At 39.5% G+C, this 20,367-nt stretch overlaps 1 protein-coding gene across 5 annotated transcripts in view; it reads right to left on the bottom strand.

Moving 5' to 3' along the window:
• The window catches only part of bcar1 (BCAR1 scaffold protein, Cas family member), a 286,839-nt gene that overhangs the window by 12,859 nt on the left and 253,613 nt on the right, over positions 1-20,367 (bottom strand). For 4 of the 5 annotated variants that reach the window (XM_051931679.1, XM_028809398.2, XM_051931680.1 and 1 more), the window contains 3 exons: positions 12,738-12,893; positions 6,187-6,297; positions 620-1,855 (listed from right to left, as the gene is read on the bottom strand). In XM_051931679.1, the coding sequence (XP_051787639.1) occupies positions 620-1,855; positions 6,187-6,297; positions 12,738-12,893 (1,503 nt within the window). The remainder of the gene's footprint in view (positions 1-619; positions 1,856-6,186; positions 6,298-12,737; positions 12,894-20,367) is intronic. The other variant, XM_051931681.1, reaches the window with a different exon arrangement.

Below are 20,367 nucleotides of genomic sequence, written 5' to 3'. Positions count from 1 at the left end.
AACTTGAACAACTGTGGATCATATATACAGAGTGGCAAAAATGACTGCACACAGCACTGCACATAACATAAGTTGATTTAACAATAAATATATGATTAGTTTATTTCTAACTTTTATATTTTATATTAAACTTTTGGAAAAGAGGTGTAAAACCTTGTACAATGGTTAGGGAAATTCCATGTCAATTTACCAAGATCTTTAAACAGGTTGAAGTCTGTAGTGTTCCTACTCTGGGTGTATCCAGTGTTTTTATTATTATTATATGTTTATTATTAGTATATGTCATCCAAGGTGACTTATCAGAAAACATTACATATGTTTAGGTATGTTTTAAATACTAAAGCAGTATATTATTTCGATGAAACTAAGAACTCCATGCATGATATACAATTACGAATGATTCGTTACTCTTGTGATTTGAAGATTAAATACATTATTATTATTATGTGTATTCTATCCAAGGCAATTTATGAGTTTCCCATACAACACAATTGTTCACATACATTTTTGAAAAGTGGAGCATAGGCAGGAGAAGGGCTCAGGGTCAAACAATACGAACATTTACAGAACTTTTAACAAAATCGGGGCAAGCAACTGTGTCCTCGGACATCAGACTCACCTGCAAATGGACATAGTCGTAATCCTCCATCCAGCCACTTTCTGTATTCTCATACTGGCTGTCTGGAGAGTCCTCATTCATAAACTTGGGTGGTGAGGGCAAAGGTCTTGATTGGATGTTGGCCTTTTCAGGCAGCCCGGTTTGGTAGGCTGAGATGTTGTTGTTGTTAGTAACTTGACTCATGGTTTCCAGTGAGATTGTAAGCCTGGAATCCCCATGAGTTGCCTGCTGCTTTGTCCGTTTAAATAGCAAAGAGGCATTGCCATGAAGAAAGGAAGCCAGCTGTTTGGTGTCATCTGGAATACCTCGGGAGCACATCACAAAGCGATCTAGGTCATCCCCTGCAGAAGGCTTGCCCGACGTCGATGTACTAAGAGCCCAGTTGGAGTTGTCCAAGGCCTGACTGTACTTTAGCAACCCCTGATAACTCTCATCCATTTTCTGTACTTGTTTACCCAACTTTGCTTGCAATGTGCGATCACTGGCTTGGCCAGCATTATTCACAGCTCCACGGGCAAACTCAAGGAGGTCCTTCACAGAATTTTTGACCTTCTCCACTGCCGTCTTTATGTTTTGCAGGCTGGTTTCCATCTGTTCTGGTGTCCTCCAGCTACTGCTAATAAATGACATGAGGTAGGAAACTGAGCTCTCCACACTATATTGCAGTTTGACTAGCATCTCCATTGCAACGTCCAAGTCCAAGTTCAGTTCCTTCGCTGGGGTTTTGATGATAGAAGATTCTTTCACAGGAATAACATCCAGAGAAGAAGTGGACAAGTTGCTTCTGGTGCTGCCTGTGCTGGATACCGATAGCCTTTTAAAGCTGATGCTCAGCTCATCTGTTGCAGTGGCGTCCCTTACCACTTGAGGTGGGACATCATATACATTATCACTGGAGTCCTCACTTAAATCCTGCTTGATTCCCATTGCCATACCTTGGTGCTCTCGTGGGATGTCATAAACGTCTTGCAAAGACTGTGGGTTGGTCGTCTTTCTCAGAGTAGCTGGGATGTCATATATCTCTTGGGCCTTTGAAGCGGGTGGGGGCACATCATAAACATCCTCTGGACAATGCTGCTCTAGTCCAGCAGTGGATATGGGAAGAACTTGGGAAACATAATGTTTGTTCTCGGGGCTCTTTCTCAGTTTCATCAGAGTGGGAGGCACATCATAGGTCTCTTCTCTGAGAGGGCCATCTGGTAGATCTCTGCTGACAGATGGAGGGATATCGTACACCTAAAAGACAGGACGCACAACTTTAATTCAACATCACAGACATCATCTGCAAATGCAGCATGCTGGAAATACGTGATGGCTGCTGATCTTAAGGAATTCTCTCCTCGTGTACACCCATGAGGAAACTTTAGTGACAAAATCAAATAATCTGTGACCCTTCTGCTTCCTCCTATGGTTTTTGAACTTCACCTTTGTCCTGTGCCATCAATATCTGCTCCTACTGACATTGACCAGAGTGTCTGATTGATCAAATGTTGTAAAGTTACACCTTTTTAAGTCACTTACATAAAGGTGGACTGTTAATTTACCATTTCATTTAGAAACATCCATTTTTTTCTTACAAAATTATCCAGGTTAAATTTTCATAACATTTACAGTATGCCCAGCCATCTCTATTCTAGAATTACAACTAGTGCTCGGTCAGCCATGACACCCATGCCTAAAAAAATCTTTTCATTTTCATGTACATAAAGCTTAAGGCTGCATTTAAAAACAATCTGGTCTATCCATGATGAAAGTTTGTATTATGGGCTTGTGCAGTCTCAAATTATGGCCTTCTTTAGATTGTGCTTTCCTCTTCTCAGTGGTGGTTTCCTGCTTAACATATTTTACTCAGTTCATTATCTGAGTTTTATTGCACTTTGTATCTTGAGTATCTGCACAGTTGCCATAGCTATTCTATCATTTAATAAAATGAACGAAAATTAATTAAATGAAATGATGTCACCAAAAAGGGAAACCAGATTAAAGGAAGTTATAGCTCTCTGAATCAATAAAAGAACACAACATTATCCTAAAAGTCGGTATAAGTAATCCGAAGTAGTTAAGAGACTTGTTCTCCTGGCCTCACACAGGTTTTGTAAATGCTCATTACCTGTTTTTTTTGTTTTTTTTACACAGTTTTTCTTTAAGCAGCATAATCACACTGCTTTATGTGTAAACACACCATCTCACATATTTGTGCATAGTTCATATTAAAAGATGTGCGCACAATTGAAACAGTTGGGGTGTGCCCTGTAAAGGGGGGAGTCCTGGTTTGAGCCTGATGCTCCAATGACCATGAACTGAATGAAGCACATTCATTAATGGATGGGCGGCAGATTTTAAAATAATCTTGGTTGCAGATTCAAGTAAATAAATACTTGAAAACAATGAAAACAATTTCATCCAACAGAATTCCTCTAGCTCAAACAGTGATGCTAATTTAATGTGTTCTCTCTTTTTCTTTGTTAGACTGAGTAGATTTTACATTTCCGGACTGACAGAACAATTCACTCTAGAGATTATTGACAGACATAATGGCTTTACGGCAAGATACAGCAATGCACAGAAAAAGTCATCATTCTGCACAGCTCTTAAGGTTCTCCATAAGCACGAGTTATTTTTTTCCCTTAACTAAATCCCTTGTCCACAACAGGTAGACGAGAACAGGAATAAAAAATATAAAATTATACAATATAAATTACACAAAAAATATAAATGACACAATATTTACTTCACACACAGTGTGTTTTAAAGCCAATATTACAAAAAATACAATCTTGATTTCTTTTTCATATTCTAGTACTGAACTTATTTAGCCGCCTGCATCTTATTTATTCAGAATTCACTAATGGATCCAGTCTCAAAATGGCACTCTGGAGCTGAACAAAAAATCTGTGGATCTGAATAGACATCTTTTTTTATTTTCTTACAGAATTTATTTGTATATTCACAGTCTGCTCCTCCCAAGCAGCTAAGCCTTCAGTGATCCAAGATGGGAATAACTGAACGAAGATGAACACTCTTTAAGCGTGCATGAAATGTCAGGTATTTAATATCAATGTTTCCTCCATCCATCTAAATATTCATTTTATTATCCAGCTTAGAATGGTGGGGTTGATATCAATTTTTGCAAAACTTAACTAAGTAGCTCACTGTCTTCCATGATTACTTATATTTCGGGAAATATTTCTGTATTTAAAAAAAAACATAATTTTTTAAAATTTATACCTATTTTGAAGATGGTAAGGCTGACCTGTAATTTACATATGGTGAAACACACACTAGAAGGCCTCTGAAGAAACTGTGCAGAAAAGCATTTAACAGTAAGGTTGGGGTTAATTTGAATCAAGAATCAGTGATTTCCAATGGCATGTAAGAATCTGCAAGGGTGAAATATGGATATGATATACTGTAGGCATTAGAAAACAAAAGCAGGTTTGAGTTTCTTATGTTTCTGTCTGTAAAATCTGTTATGTTGACAGAATATACACAAATATTCTAAATGTTTTCAAATTTGCAGAAACATCTTAACCTCTGTGCTCATTTATCGTGCCTTGTATTATAGACCAAATTAAAGGAAACACCAGTCTCCTTTAGTATTAAATTTCCATATAAAAACGAAGATTTGTAAAAGCTCAAGTAAGATCAAGTGATAGCATAGAAATTAAAAGAGCTGAATGATGAAGACACTGAGTGGAGTTTTTGCTGTCCTCTTCACCCTGGCCATCTGACCACAGCACATACAGTATTTGTCAAAACGTACACTGATTGCTTTCTGTTATGAGCATTACAGACCCAAATCTTTCTAAATTAAGTTATAATTTAATTTACTCACTCATCTGTTCAGGACTTTTCAGTCTTTACTTTTACTTTTCTAAATGTAATTATTCTGTTCATAAAGCACTTTGAGCTACAGTTTTTTTTTTGAAAATGTGCTATTGAAATAAATACAGTATTGTTGTTTTTGGTATGTGTATGTTCTACCAGTGTCAATTTGTTTTTCCTGTGTGTATTCCAAAGATGTGATACTAAATTGATTGGTGACTACAAACTGGCCTGGACTGAGTGAGCCCTGCAATGGACAGGGTTGCCCCAGCGTTGTTCCTGCTTTGTGCCTGAAGCAGCCTGCAACTCTACAACTGGATAGAGGAGATTCACTTAAATGATGGATGGTAGGTCTGCTTTGTATTCCTGGCTTGATCGCTATTTTGGATGAAGACTTTCCCCAAAGCTTTCAATGCTTTTATCATCTAGTATAAAACATAGATTATGCAGAAAGCTGCATTCAGAAAGCCACAGAGCCTCACATCAGTCACACACACAGCCAGACATTATGAAATTGCTAGGTGTATTAGGTTCTTCTGTGGAATCAAAGGGGCAGGGATCCATTCAAATGGCAGTTTAGAGGGGTATTATGCCACAGACAGGGTTGTTAAATGATGCGATTAATTTGGAGATCATGACAGGCTACAAAAGCACAAGAGGGGAAGGTCTAGTAAAACAATGCGACTGCTAAGATGCCATCACCAATAAATGATAAAATGATGTTCTTTATTTTAATACCTGGGCGGCACGGTGGCGCAGTGGGTAGCGCTGCTGCCTCATAGTTAGGAGACCCGGGTTCGCTTCCTGGGTCCTCCCTGCGTGGAGTTTGCATGTTCTCCCCGTGTCTGCGTGGGTTTCCTCCGGGTACTCCGGTTTCCTCCCACAGTCCAAAGACAAGCAGGTTAGGTGCATTGGTGATTCTAAATTGTCCCTAGTGTGTGCTTGGTGTGTGGGTGTGTGTGCGCCCTGCAGTGGGTTGGCGCCCTGCCTGGGGTTTGTTTCCTGCCTTGCGCCCTGTGTTGGCTGGATCCCTGTGACCCTGTAGTTAGGATACAGCGGGTTGGATAATGGATGAATGGATTTTAATACCTTTCTTGTTTATCATGGTGCTAGAGTGTGGTAACATGTTGAGTGTTGGTCAGACATGCAAGTAAAAATTTCATTGCACTCTGTGCATGTGACAATGCTTCTACTATTATTACTACTAAACAAATTCCCCATCGTATCCATTTTGCTCAGAACTTTTATGATATTTTTCATTTTCGACCATTGATCATCCCATTCTTCCCAACTGATCATAATGACTCTTTTTTCTAAGGGACACACAATCTGGTCTCATTTCACTCTCTTGATTCCCACTACGCATGATGATGTGCCCATGGCCAAGTCAAATTCAGCTCCCTTACACCCATAAACTCCAAAGCAATTACACCAAGCTCAGAAACAGTGATTTGGATTCTTTCCAGTATCTATCTATCTATCTATCTATCTATCTATCTATCTATCTATCTATCTATCTATCTATCTATCTATCTATCTATCTATCTATCTATCTATCTATCTATCTATCTATCTATCTATCTATCTATCTATCTATCTATCTATCTATCTATCTATCCATTTAAAATAGGCTAGCTTTTACCAGAGCCTTTGCAGACCTCTCACACTTCCTTTTCTTTCACCAGAATGAATTTAAACCTATCACTAATACTGCCTGTTGAAAGACGGCTGTATAACTTTACCATGTGTGCAGGGTGCATCTGGTTCTGCAAGCCTTTTTCAATGACTGGAGGGACATCGTATACATCTTGGTTCAATGGTCCCTTGACTGCCATCGGTGGGGTGTCATAAACCTGTACAAAAGGATTGAAACTCGGCTCAGTCAAATAATAATCCACAAAAAAGTAAAACAAACAAAAAACTGCTACCACAACCCCATAAAAACTACATGTCTTAAGTGAAGTGAGCTGCTGTAAGTGCTTTGGCAGAGATATGACAAACATCAGGAGGTTTCAAGCTGTCCAGCATGTTTTACAATACGGTGGAACCTCGGTTCACGACCATAATTCGTTTCAAAACTCTTGTCGAAACCCGATTTGGTCGTGAACCGAAGTAATTTCCCCCATAGGATTGTATGTAAGTACAATTAATCCGTTCCAGACTGTACGAACTGTATGTAAATATATTTTTTAAAGATTTTTACACACAAATATAGTTAATTATACCATAGAATGTACAGCATAATAGTAAACTAAATGTAAAAACATTGAATAACACTGAGAAAACCTTGAACAACAGAGAAAACTAACACTGCAATAGTTCGCGCTATAGCGCTACAAACAGCTCGCTAAAAAAACTTTTTTTTAATGAGTTTAAGGCACAGGGAAAAAAATGAACATTTGAAAAATCCGTAATTTAATAAACCACCAAGAAAAGTAACATTGAAACAATGCACGCTACGAACTGATCGCTGTAAACAGAAGTGAAATGGAGGTTAAAATCCAACGAGGTTAAAACAATGTTCAAATCAGTCTCTTTAAAAACAAGCCCTTATGCGGCCAGCCCCCTCTCGCTCGCTCTCTCTCTCTCTCTCGTGTGTGTGTGTCTCTCTCTCGCATGTGTCTGTGTGTGTCTCTCTCGCTCGCTGCACAGGGAGAGATGAACACGTGCGGAAATCATCGGCGCGCACAAACCGAAAGGGAAACTGGCTTGTTTGTATACCAAGTGTGTGGTCGTGAACAGATGTCAAAGTTTGGCGAACGTTATGGTCGTAAACTGATTTGTACGTGTTCCGAGATGTGCGTGAACCGAGGTTCCACAGTAAATGGAAGAGTTGCTTTGATGCAGGTCTCATTTTTTATTCAGACTTAAAATGACATGCATGTACAGTGTGGATTATTCCACAAGGATGAAAGGACAAGGAGGAGCAGGTAGCTATTTTGGTCCTGTGCACAGAAGTCTTCAGCTGGACTGGAAGTTGTTCTCCCAGCACAGTATATAGTCTTCAGAGCTCAGATGAGAAAGTCTGACCCTTCCATACTGTTGGCCTTACTGCAGATTTGATCATGTCAGTGGTGGTGTGATGATTAGTGGAACTGCATCCTGAAAAATGGTGGCACATGACAGGGTTCTGGCTTATCAATACTGGGCTGGGAGAGTATTTGTTGCCCTATCAAAATTAAGAGAAGTTCCCCAAAATGGCATTAGGTAGGGCCAACTAACAAAGAGACACATATACAGGTGGGTCTAGGGTTATTAATGAATTCTGTTCCTGCAGATTCTTGTAATCCGATTTTATATGTATGCCAGACCTTGTATTAACAAAATGTCTGTTAATGTATAATTTGCAAAAATGCATAATTCCTTGTTATTTCAAACTTATTTATTAAATTACAGTAATTGGCTATTTTCTAAATTTTAAAAAATTTCTTGTGGCTTTTCTTCACTTTCTGTAAATTTTTTTTCCTTCTCATATTACTTTCCACCACCATCCTCATTTTTACTAGATGCACATTTTGTAAGCATACTGACTTGAAAATGCATCACTAACTGTGGATTGTGAGACACGTGAACTACAGCACAGAATGTTTGAAAATGGTGACTAAGGCCCTGTTCACACTATGTTTTCATTTACAAAGCGCAGACTTCATTCTCTGTTGTCGAATATCATTCACACTACCCATGGTTTTCTTCCACAAAAATGGAAACTTTCAAAATTTTCTCCAGAGCTGTATACTTCTGTAAACGCAATATCAGCGTTGTAATGTGGATGGGTGAAAACATTAATTTTTGAAAACGCAGACTCTAATCACACTATGATTGGTTCTTCCCTGATTGAGTCATGCTCATGACAATTTTTCATTTCTTGATTGGTCACCTTTTACAGAAGAAAACTATAATCCAACATGGTGGGCACAGAAGAGTTATTTTCCATGGTGTATGTTGTGTTGCTTACCTGAATGCATCTAAATCCAGCTTACATGCTCAAAAGGCAAATAATTTAAATGTTGGTACAGTTTTGCAATAAATCCAGTGGCAGGCGGCATTACCATCCCTTCAGAGATTTTTCTGCTGATGTATGCATGCCAGGTGTAGGCAAAAGTCTACGTCATATGCGCTTACGGTTATTTTAGTGTGGATGTGAGAGCACTAGTGTGTACGGAGATCATTTTCATTTAAAAATGCTGGTTTTAAAAGAAAACATTGTATAAGCCTAAGTATGAACTGTCCTGTATTGTACTGTATCTTGCCCTAAGTGTGAGTGACAGCTAGGACTGGGTATTGGCACTGATGTCCTGATTCGATTCAGTATTGATTTTATCTTTATTTAATTAGCATGCAATGATATATCTGAAGTGCTGGCTTTTTTAGAGATTACTTTCTATAATACTACAAGTTACACATACTTGTGTAACTGTTGCATTAATTAGTCTCAAAAATGTGTCCTCACACTTCTTCCCTAAACAAAAAACGGAAGCGTTTTAAAACAAGGATCTAGTGCTGAGGCTTGTTGACAGAGGCGCTGGATGAATGGAACATAAAAGACAAACAGCAACCATGACTGACAACTCCGCTAATATGATCTGTGCTGTACAGCTTATTATAGAACTACCTTACGTTAACTACTTTGTGCACAAGTTCACTTTGGTATCACAGGCTGCTCTGAAAATTCTAAGAATTGTCATAATTTGAGATGCTGTAACCTGAGACCATGTGATATTCTGCTAGAAGGAGCGTTGACCTAGAAAGGGATGAGCTGGGCCATGCTGCAAATGAGTGACTAAGGATTTGCCCTTGAGATCAGGAGCTTTACATATAACGGGGCGGGGGGCTAAGGGGTGCAATGATAGGACGACCACTGGAGGGAGCTACAGCCTGGCGTCCCAGGAGCAAGCATACTGTAGAGCTGTCTCAGACACCTGGAAGTCATCTTGGGGACTGGCTAGAAGTGATCTCAAGATCACTGTCAGATTCCCAAAGGCACTTTGAGTGGGGTATCAGGTGGAAAGGCTTGGAAAACACTGGGCTGGTAGGTGGAATAAAGACTAGGGATTTAGAGTTAGGGAAACAGAGAGGGTTTTAGGGAGCTTTATTCTCTAGAACCTGTACAGTTAGACCCAAAGAGGTAGCACAGTTTTTATGTTTTCATACCTTTTTTTTTGGTCTCAGCGTCACCTAGTGATTAATCCTTATATAACATGGGAAAAATACCAAAATAAATAACAATTTGTTTTGTTAGTGCCATGCCCTGGTTGTTCACTGTGCTCCATCGGTAGGCATCCTGACATTTGATTTACAATCATCACTAGTATTAAAGAGGTACATGAACAGCAGCAGCAGTCTGATGCTATTCATTGCACTGCTAATGTTTTTTCTTCATTCAGCTTCACTTTGTTGAAAAATAAGTTCAGGCGTAATCTATCACAGAGAGCTCAACTTGGATTATTTCTGTTGGCAAGAGACCAAGCACCTTGAGCTATTGTGAGTGAAAGCTATCAAATATAAGACTTCTTAGTCAATGTTTCCTCCAATGTTGGGAAGAAATAGGCCGACATAAAGGTTGTCAGTTAGAGTGCAGCTTAGAACACACTTAATATTGAAATATATTGCCAAGACAGTCAAGTAGCACTGCAGGAGGCCTCGGAGATGAACATCCTGAGACTGCTTAATGACGTGGAGGAGAAGTGAAAATGCCAGTTGAACCTTTATTTACACAAGGCTAACATGGTAGCAGCAGTGGCCCATCTCTTGCTTCCTTGTTTCCAATCAAAGAAAAACAAAACACTCCTTTGTGAGCTTTGCATGTTCTTCCATGGGTGGGAGAAGGTACCTTCTGAGATTTACAGTTTCCTAAACCCAGTAAAAAAGAAGATCTGGCAGGCTTCATGGAGGAACACAACAGAGTGGAGTGGCACTCTCAATCTCAAGTGATCAGGACGGCTGAAAACTGAAGGCGTTTTAAGCCAAAAATCACTGAAGATGGGGTGTTTTGCTCTAGTCTCACCTGCAGCTCAGCAGTGGTAATACAGTATGTTATGATATACTGAAGGATATGGATGATAGGTTGCACAGGATTGTATGTTTTATTTTTTCATTTGTGATTTTATTAATTCAGAGCAAGGTTTCAATGCCTGCTAGACAAAAGAGCCCCCTTGAATCAGGTTTCCCATGTCAGTTGCATATACTGTAAAGATTAAGGTGAAAAGCCATAAGCCCTAACGTTGCTTGATTGTTTTGGAAGAGAAAAAGTCACTCTCGAAAAGAAGGAAAAGCTGAGATTTATCCTTGTTTAAAAGCGATCAGCAAAGAGGTTATAAAACTGATTCTGCACTTGTGAATGCTAAGAGAATTTCAAACTATGCATCCTTCAGGAAGAGAAAGAAAGCAGGGAAGTCAACAGGGTAGAAACACAAACATCCCACCGCTGGAAACAGTGAAAACAACCTTATGGTAGCTAGCCCTGCATGTGTTAGTGTGTAAACTAACTGTATATGACTTTCAACTTCCTTTCTCCATGACCTCTCAAATTAGAAATCTTGAGCCGCAGCATGCCTGTGCCATTATTAAAATGGGGAAAGAAATATCTTGAAAACAGGCCCTATGTTCACAGGAGATTCTTTGGAACAAGTGCCAAGCGGAAGCTGACAGTTTGCCCTGAAGGGATGTTTATTCTCTGATTTTTTTATATACATCCATAAGGAAAGAGAGCAGCATTATCAGCAGGCAGCTTGCTTCCCAGTCTGGCAGGGTAAAATGTTTGTAAAGAGATGAGCTGTTTACTTACAGCCAGTAATTGCCAAGGGCACTGGATGCCTGCAGCCAGAATCTACAGCTTATCTTAACCTGGATTCAGCAGCACAAGGCCAAGGCAGACTGTGCAACTAACAAGGCCTTCTGTTTATATATAATATAAATCTACTAAAAGGAAAAGAAAGAGCGAGCATGAGAGACAGACATCTGAGGTAGAACAGGGTCACTGGGAGAAGAAAAGTTGCTCACATCTACAGTATACAGTATGCATATTATATACTCACACCTATATATACTGTACATATTAAATGTGTACACACAAACTCACATAAGATTCTGTATTGTACAGTATGCTGTTTTGCATATTCTGTATAACTCTAACGTCTTGCCATACAACGCTTTTTGTTAGTTGTTTTTTTTTTTCTGATTAGAAATTTACTGGTGAATTGTACTGTATTGCCTCTGAGCTTTAGGTTAAGAAATTGTATCGAGAGAAATATTAGTAATAGATGGTCCACTTTAACAAAATATACCATTTATCTTATTCTCATTGGGTACATGTTGTTTATTGACAGTTTTTGGTGGGCATTATCACTCCATAGTTTGGAAACTGTTTAAAGATGTGAATAGTGTTAAGGGTCTCTAAAATGCATCCAGCAATGAATTGAAAAATAAAACGTGCAAACCACAAACCATAGTGAAAATGGTTCAGCTGCGAAAAGTTTGGGAAATTTAAAATGTAACAAAAACTGCAAAAGAACACACATCCATCCATCCATTTTCCAAGCCGCGGAATCCGAACACAGGGGTCTGCTGGAGCCAATCCCAGCCAACACAGGGCACAAGGCAGGAACCAATCCTGGGCAGGGTGCCAACCCACCGCAGAACACACACAAACACACACTAGGGACAATTTAGAATCGCCAATCCACCTACCCTGCATGTCTTTGGACTGTGGGAGGAAACCGGAGCGCCCGGAGGAAACCCACGCAGACACGGGGAGAACATGCAAACTCCACGCAGGGAGGACCCGGGAAGCGAACCCAGGTCTCCTAACTGCGAGGCAGCAGCGCTACCACTGCGCCACCGTGCCGCCCAAGAACACACATACCTATAAAAATATGAGAATGAAGCAGCTAAGGAAACTTACTGAGGAATAGACAAGCTGCCAAAATGATAGCACATAGGGGTCAGACAACATGGAATCTGCAGAAATCACTTAGAAAATGGGGGAAGCTGGAAACTGTCATAAATAAGTGGAATGTTAGAAAAAACAGAAAATCTAAAGAAATGGCACAAGGAGTGTGAAAACTGCAGAAACAGAAGAAACAAAATAGACAAATACCATGGAAACTAAGAAAGTAATGAACAGGCTGCAAAAATTAAAAGTTGCAAAAAAAAGTTAAATAAGTTGTAAATAACTGGAAAGCTGTTAAGATATCATAAAAAGGGAGAACACAAAGTTGTGGAATCATAAGGAAAGTATGCAAATTGCATAAAATGTGAAGATCCTGACACTTGGGACGTCATGGAGAAAACGTACCTCTTGACCGTATGGGATTGTAGGTCCTCCCCTGTTGGGAGGCACGTCATAGATCTCCTGTGAAGGGGTAAGATGGCGAGGCACATCATATTCATCTTGTTCTGTCTTGGGAGTGTCATACACATAAATCTGGCCCTTCCGAGTTGGCACCACCACCTGTGAAAATGGGAGTAGTTCAAATTAGCAATAGGTCACTTCATTTTCACTTGTTTAACATAAGAGCACTGCCTCACTGGGCCATTCATTGTCAGTAAAAATATGACTCGTAATACAGTGCAACAAAAAATCCCAAAATCAATATGGATCCCCTGAGGCTTCAAAACTGGATATGAAGGCTTCATCGCCAAATTCTCATCCAAGCAAAGGATAGGGAATAAGCTGCCGTGAATGAAAAACTCTCACATCACCTATTCTTAGCTACACTCCCGCATTCATCACACGCTGGGCTGCCTGAGAGCATCAAAGAAATGATCATTGCTTGGTGTAATAAACAAAGTCAAGGGGATTTCAGCTTGACAACAGTCATGCCCTAACAGTATGAACTGTGACCTCCCGCCACTGGCTCTGCACTCTTCACTAATTCACTAGTTGGAACTCAGAGATGAAAATGGACAACAGGACCAAACACGTCAGGGGATGTACAACCTGTCTTTGTGTTGTTTGAAGGTGTTTAGATGTGTGCTGTGAGTCATTTTTTATTCTATTTTTGGCACAGGATGTTTTTCTATTTTGGATATTTATTGTTTTTTTTATTTCACGTAAGCACTTCCCCCTCTCCATCACTTTGTTACAAAGAAGCACTGCAATATTGGGCATATACATGTGCCAGGTGAGCACAGCTCACTACTCAACTACGGCTCATCAATCAATCCTGTCATAAAAATGGAGGGGTGGTGAGAGGTTATAGTACTCAACAACAATAAAAGAAAATGAAGAAAGTATGAATTCAGCTTTAACCCTCCTGTGGTTAAATGTGATGAACAACACACTTTCAGTTTTTTTGTATTTATTTCAGTTATTGAATATAAGAGATACCACAAGATGCAGCTTGTTATACAAGGATTGCCCTCTCACAAAAGAGATAAACCAGGAGTTTCACACAGAAGGTGCAAATCATATTCTGTACGTGCAGGCAACAATCAAGTTAGTTTCAGGTTTATTTACTATACGTCAAAGGTGTAAACTGCTTCTTACTTGTAGTTCTGTTCTCATCAGCATATGTCTATAAAGGGTATATGTTTATTATATATGGCTCCTACTCCCTGTGACCCTGAAAAGGATTTGAAAAGATTCTATTACATACTGTATATAAACTGATTTAATGCTGATATGCTGATGTTTTTGGGAAGGTAACCAGTTTAAACCGATTTCCTCTAGTTTCCTGCTGTTACTCTTAGGCAAATGTAATAGATTGCAAAATCTTTTCATTTACTGCACTGTAAAATACAACATAGCAAATAAAAAATACCATTAATGCTTCCCTCATCTGATTACTCAATGAAAGAAAGTTTTTAGCAATCATGCTGTACAGAAGAAGGAAATAATTTACAGTAATGCGAAGAAGAGGGTACTTATTCCACATAACAGCTCATCTATCTTAGTATCTCCTCCAGATACCTTAAAGTTGTAATAGTTTCATCGCTCTAACCTGACTTGGCTGTTTATTCCACATTCCCTTTATGTGAAGATGCAATTCTGGGATTCCATCTTTAATTCACTTCCCCTTAATTTTCACCAGTGTCTCTGAGTCCATGACTATTGATACACTATTTAACTGAACAAATTCTGCTAGAAATATATTACTGATGCCTCTGAAAATTTTGAAGACTTTCAAGAAGTCCTCATGAACCTTTCTCTGGTTACGGCTAAAGAATTTTAATTCCATTAGCCTGTCAGAGTAAAACACACCATTAAGGGAGTCCCTTTAGTCCTGGGACGCACTTTGGTGCTCTTTTCTACACAGTGTCTGGAGATGCTATTTTATTTTGGACCAAGATAACTTAAGGTCCTGATCACATTACATGGCCGCCAGCAGTGTGCTCCTGTGAAGCCAGTCATGGAGTCTGACATTCCCAGTAACTCAGTCCAACCAGTCTACAACTCTTTGTCTTAAGTTGTAGGGGAGGACTCTGTGCATATGAGAGCTGACAACCAATGAGCGCTCACCTGGACGTACAGTTTATATAATGCAGCTACAAGAAATAAGGAACACAGGGGTTTCGTACCTGACAAAGAGAAGACTTGTCTGTCTGATGTTGTGTGTTTTACACAATGTGATACAATGGAAAAAATAAAAAAGGGGGTAAGATTGTGGCTGAACTCACCATACCTGTAAAGCCTTCACACAGGCACCAGCTCGGTCAGGCAAAGCTGTCAGAAAAAATCAATCACATCAAACTAGGATGGAAAGTTGCCACGTAGTACCCTAATTTGAGATACCTTGCGAAATCTAGTTATGTAATTTGACAACATTTAGCAAATTCAGTTGTCAGGTTTGACATCCACTCCAACTAGAAGTTATATAATGTGACATTGATTTAAAAAAAAATACATGCATGAGTCCAGATGTGACCTTACCAGTAAATGACAGCATCTGAGGGTGATGTTCTTATGTTTGTCTAAGACGCCTTTTATCATATGACCTACAGTAATAACGTTTTAGCTTTTTAAAGTTCATGTGTGCATTGCCTTAGATTAATTTCTACTTGGTAGTCATTGTTCCCTATATTATGTGCAGTATATAATTATTGTTTTTTTCCTATGTTTACACATGCCTATGTTAAACCACATATTCCAAGTGTTTACTCTGAATTTACTTCAATGATAGATGTAAACCTTTTTTATTATATATAGTACTTGTATACAGGCTTCTGTACAATAAAAAAAATGACTACACCCCAGGAATTCACCTTTCTGCCTGTGAGTACAGGAGTCTAATATTAGCACTACGGCTGTATCAATAGTAACATTTTTACTTTGGTATCGATACCAGCTTTCAGACCTCAGCACCGGCACCTTAGTGGTTATGAAGCAAATAACGGATAACTCCAAAACCTCCTATCTTACTCTAGCTCCTCTAGTGTGCTGTGCCATTGGGACACACAATGCACTGCTTCCCTCTTGATAGCTGTGAAGTCCTGATTGCAATAAAGCAATAAGGGGGGATCCTCTTATGAACTGTGTAGTTTCGTCTCATGAATTCTGTGAATGGAAGTTTTTCATCAACTGTAATAACTAGTGTCAAGGGAAGGGGGAGTGAAGACTTAAGTTCACTTCAGGTATCTAAAAATCCTGAAATGCTGGTACCGTACCATTTAAAATTTTGGGGATTTTTTGTGTACTTTGTCAGTACTAGTATGCCGCACAACACTTACTTGCACAAAAAGAGAAAAGTCGCCAGTATTGTTTTCTCAAAGGGGACTTACAACCATATGACTGACAGCTCAACAACTAACATAGGTTTAATAACTATTTAGGAAAAAAAGAACTAAAGAGCAGGACAGTGCATTAGATGGGTGCATTAGATGGGTGCAAAGATGAGTAGTTGTGTATTTTGCCTATAATAGAGAATTCATTAAATCTCTGAAGAGGTATTCATTGCTCTTTACTCTGAATTGTTCTCTTAATTTCGTATTGTTCCATTCCTACACACCCTTGATATTTCTCACCCAAAGCCACTCATCAGTATTATCTTGTCGCTGTCTTCACAGCCTCCCATTTGTGTCTGGTTACAGTTTCACAAAGCCACATAATGAATACCTGCACACAGGTGTTGAAAGAAGCAGATATTTATATTTACCTTAACACTACCTCAAGGGGAATGGATCATAACAGAGGGGGAGATTACAAACATGTGGGATTGACTAACAATAAAACTCATGACACAGATGTCAAAACAAAGCAGAACCTAACAAGCCACAGCCATCTTCTGCAAGCGGCCAGCTACAGTATGTGTAAGAGGCAGTGAAAGAGATTCCAAAGCCAACACCTCAGGAGAACCTAATTCTAATCAGGGAGGACAGAGAGGCTCCTATTGAAAACTGCCAACAGGCAATATTGAATGTGGGTATTAAAATGGGTATCGTAAGGTCTGGACAAGTACTTTAGATCTGTTAAACTGGGCAGGCTCACACAGAAATGAAACCAAAAGGAGTGTGAGTGTTTGTTTTAATCTTTAGAGAGAGAGATGGCAAGGGAATCGGGAGTCCCAGTAGTCAAGGCATCACAGCGTTGATGGATTTAGTCAGGACACCTGCTGAGTGCATGCATTTAGAAATCTGTGAAGAGTTAAGAACATCAGAGAAATCAAAGCTGCAGCAACAGACCCACAAAAGACAAAAAAAAAAAAGGTTACAAAATCTGGTGCTCTGGCGGCCGACTGCAGATTTAATGACACCTCTCAAAAGAAGCAGGTAATCTTTATTATTCCACTTGTAATATCCTTCATGTCTTTTTTAATACCAATACAAGTCAAATCTATGATGTCTCTCTCTGAGTATACAGGAAATGTCTTTTCCAATACAAATGGCTGTCCACTTTATGAAGTCTCTTCCTAAATATTGATGACATCTCAGCTTACTGAGCCATCCACAGATAATCACTCAATTAACATGGCAGACTGTTCACTCTCCAATTTACAATGCATCTATTTTTTTATATTAGACAACGTTCCATAGATGGGATTTCTTATATGTGCAAACCTTTCACTTGAGTAACAACCAGATAAAGGACGACTCTTACATGATGCTGGTAATTTGTTTTTCTAATAAAAGGTATAAACAACTTGTAAAGTCCGTCATGCGTGAGACAAATAAGGTCTTTTTTTTTTTTTTACATTTGTCACTGAGGATTTTATAGTCTTATGTAGAAGACAGATGAGGCTTTTATAATGTTGCTGACTGTCCCATTTATAAAGTCTCTTTGTTACAAGACAGGTGACCTTTTTATTTCAGTTACTGCCTGGTTTACAGCATTGCACACTCAACATCTATCCACCAATCTATTTTTAACCCATTTGTCCATGTGTGTAATGGGGATTCACAGCCTACTTCATAAGTATTAAGTGCATGGCAGGGTCTTGGACAGAGCTCTAGTTCACTGAAGGGCACCATCACACACACATCAACACCCACACTCAATCTGGTTACCTTCTGCAGTAACTAAGTGCACACTTAATATGCTTGCTTTCTGATTTTAATAATGTAATCATGCAGTCCTGGATGGGGCACCCACACTCACCCATACTGGACAACTTGCAGGCACCAGTTAACCTAACCTACACATTTATGGATTGCTAACCTATTTTTAAGCAACCTCACCACCTAAAAATTACAGTAAGTCATAAAATCTGGTAAACTCTTCTTTAAAACTGATTACTGTGTAGCTTGAGAAAACAAGTATTTATTGTTACGGTACAACTGACACAATTGCAAGATGCACTATGGAGAAGTTTAAAGACATTCATATCATTTTAACCTTGTAACCCTGTTTCCATATGCTTAGCTTGTGCTATACAGTGATCCCTCGCTATATCGCGCTTCGCCTTTCGCGGCTTCACTCCATCGCGGATTTTATATGTAAGCATATTTAAATATACATCGCGGATTTTTTGCTGGTTCGCGGATTTCTGCGGACAATGGGTCTTTTAATTTCTGGTACATGCTTCCTCAGTTGGTTTGCCTAGTTGATTTCATACAAGGGACGCTATTGGCAGATGGCTGAGAAGCTAGATTGCTTACTTTTCTCTCTCTCTCAAGCTGACTTTCTCTGATCCTGACGTATGGGGATTGAGCAGGGGGGCTGTTCACACACCTAGACGATAGGGACGCTCGTCTAAAAATGCTGAAAGATTATCTTCACGTTGCTATCTTTTGTGCAGCTGCTTCCTGAAACGACATGCTGCACCGGTGCTTCGCATACTTAAAAGCTCGAAGGGCACGTATTGATTTTTGACTGAAAAACAAACTCTGTCTCTCTCTCTCTCTCTCTCTCTCTCCCCCTGCTCCTGATGGAGGGGGTGTGAGCTGCCGCCTTCAACAGCTTTGTGCCGCGGTGCTTCGCATACTTAAAAGCCAAACAGCCCTATTTATTTGTTTGCTAGAGATTGTTTTCTCTATCTATGTGACATTCTGTGCTCCTGACACGCACTCCTTTGAAGAGGAAGATATGTTTGCATTCTTTTAATTGTGAGATGGAACTGTCATCTCTGTCTTGTCATGGAGCACAGTTTAAACTTTTGAAAAAGAGACAAATGTTTGTTTACAGTGCTTGAATAACGTTCCTGTCTCTCTACAACCTCCTGTGTTTCTGCGCAAATCTGTGACCCAAGCATGACAATATAAAAATAACCATATAAACATATGGTTTCTACTTCACGGATTTTCTTATTTCGCGGGTGGCTCTGGAACGCAACCCCCGCGATGGAGGAGGGATTACTGTACTCTTCTCATTTATGATGGATATGTGTCATAATGCGGGCCCTCCAATGGACTGGTGCCCTAATCTAGGCTGCTTCCTTGTTTTCACCTTGCTTGCATCCCATGATCCTGAATTGAATTAAGTGGGTTTGAGAAGGCTATAGTTCATAATGCAACAATTTGGTGGCCTTCTGGATTATTAACTGAAGGCCCAATTACTCAAATAACAGGTTTCACAAGACATGCAATAATATAGATTATGTGTTCGCACTTTTTAGAATGAAGATTTCCCCCTCAAATGATTAATGTAGAAGCGAACCACTGAGTAACAGCATGGTCTGCACCACAGGTGTCGAACTCCAGGCCTGGAGGGCCGCAGTGGCTACAGGTTTTCATTCTGACCCTTTTCCTAATCAGTGACCAGTCCCTGCTAATTAACTCCTTTTCCCTTCCTTATAATACCCCAGTTTTTAAGGATTCCGGCCTCTGAATTGATTCGTTTCTTCATTAAATGGCAGCCAAACAGAAATGAGACATGAAATGAGCCAACAGATGACCAGCTAAACTGGAATATCAAACTCCAACCAGTTTCTTAATGAGAAGCCAATTCTTGCTGTTAATTAAACCCGTTACTTAATTCCATAGCTTGCTGCTGCTCTCATTCTGCTACAGCAGATTTCCCAAAGTGCTGATTTTCTGTTTCTGATTATTGACCTGAGAAATCAACCTTACCGAGACCCTCACCTTTCTTTATGTTCAGATAATGTGGTTAGCTGGTCACCTGTTTTCTCATTTTGTGTCTCATTATTGTTTGGCTGCTAATTAAGGAAATAGAAAGAACTAAGGAGTCTGAGTCGAGTTAATTAAAACTAAGGCAAAAGAAGTTAATTAGCAGGAAAAAACGGTCACTAATTAAGAAGGTGGTTAGAATGAAAACCTGCAGTCATTGCGGCCCTCCAGGACTGGAGTTCGACACCCCTGGGTCACTCTGCACTGTTCAGTCTGATGGAATTCTCTTTCTGGATTGAATTTTAAGTGACATTAACTATTTGCTTCAAAATGAGACACATCACTGAAATGAGCTTCAGAAATCTCCAGGAAATCCCTTCATTGTGACACCCTTGTCTGCAGTAATATTTTAAGTGAAATAATGTTTCCCTTATATAGGTATAGGTTTTGCTTAGAAGTAACTTTTAAGATACTTGAAAGTTTCT

This window comes from Erpetoichthys calabaricus, chromosome 9 (assembly GCF_900747795.2).
Source record: "Erpetoichthys calabaricus chromosome 9, fErpCal1.3, whole genome shotgun sequence".
NCBI lineage: Eukaryota > Metazoa > Chordata > Cladistia > Polypteriformes > Polypteridae > Erpetoichthys > Erpetoichthys calabaricus.
This window is presented reverse-complemented; position numbering and strand designations above follow the sequence as displayed.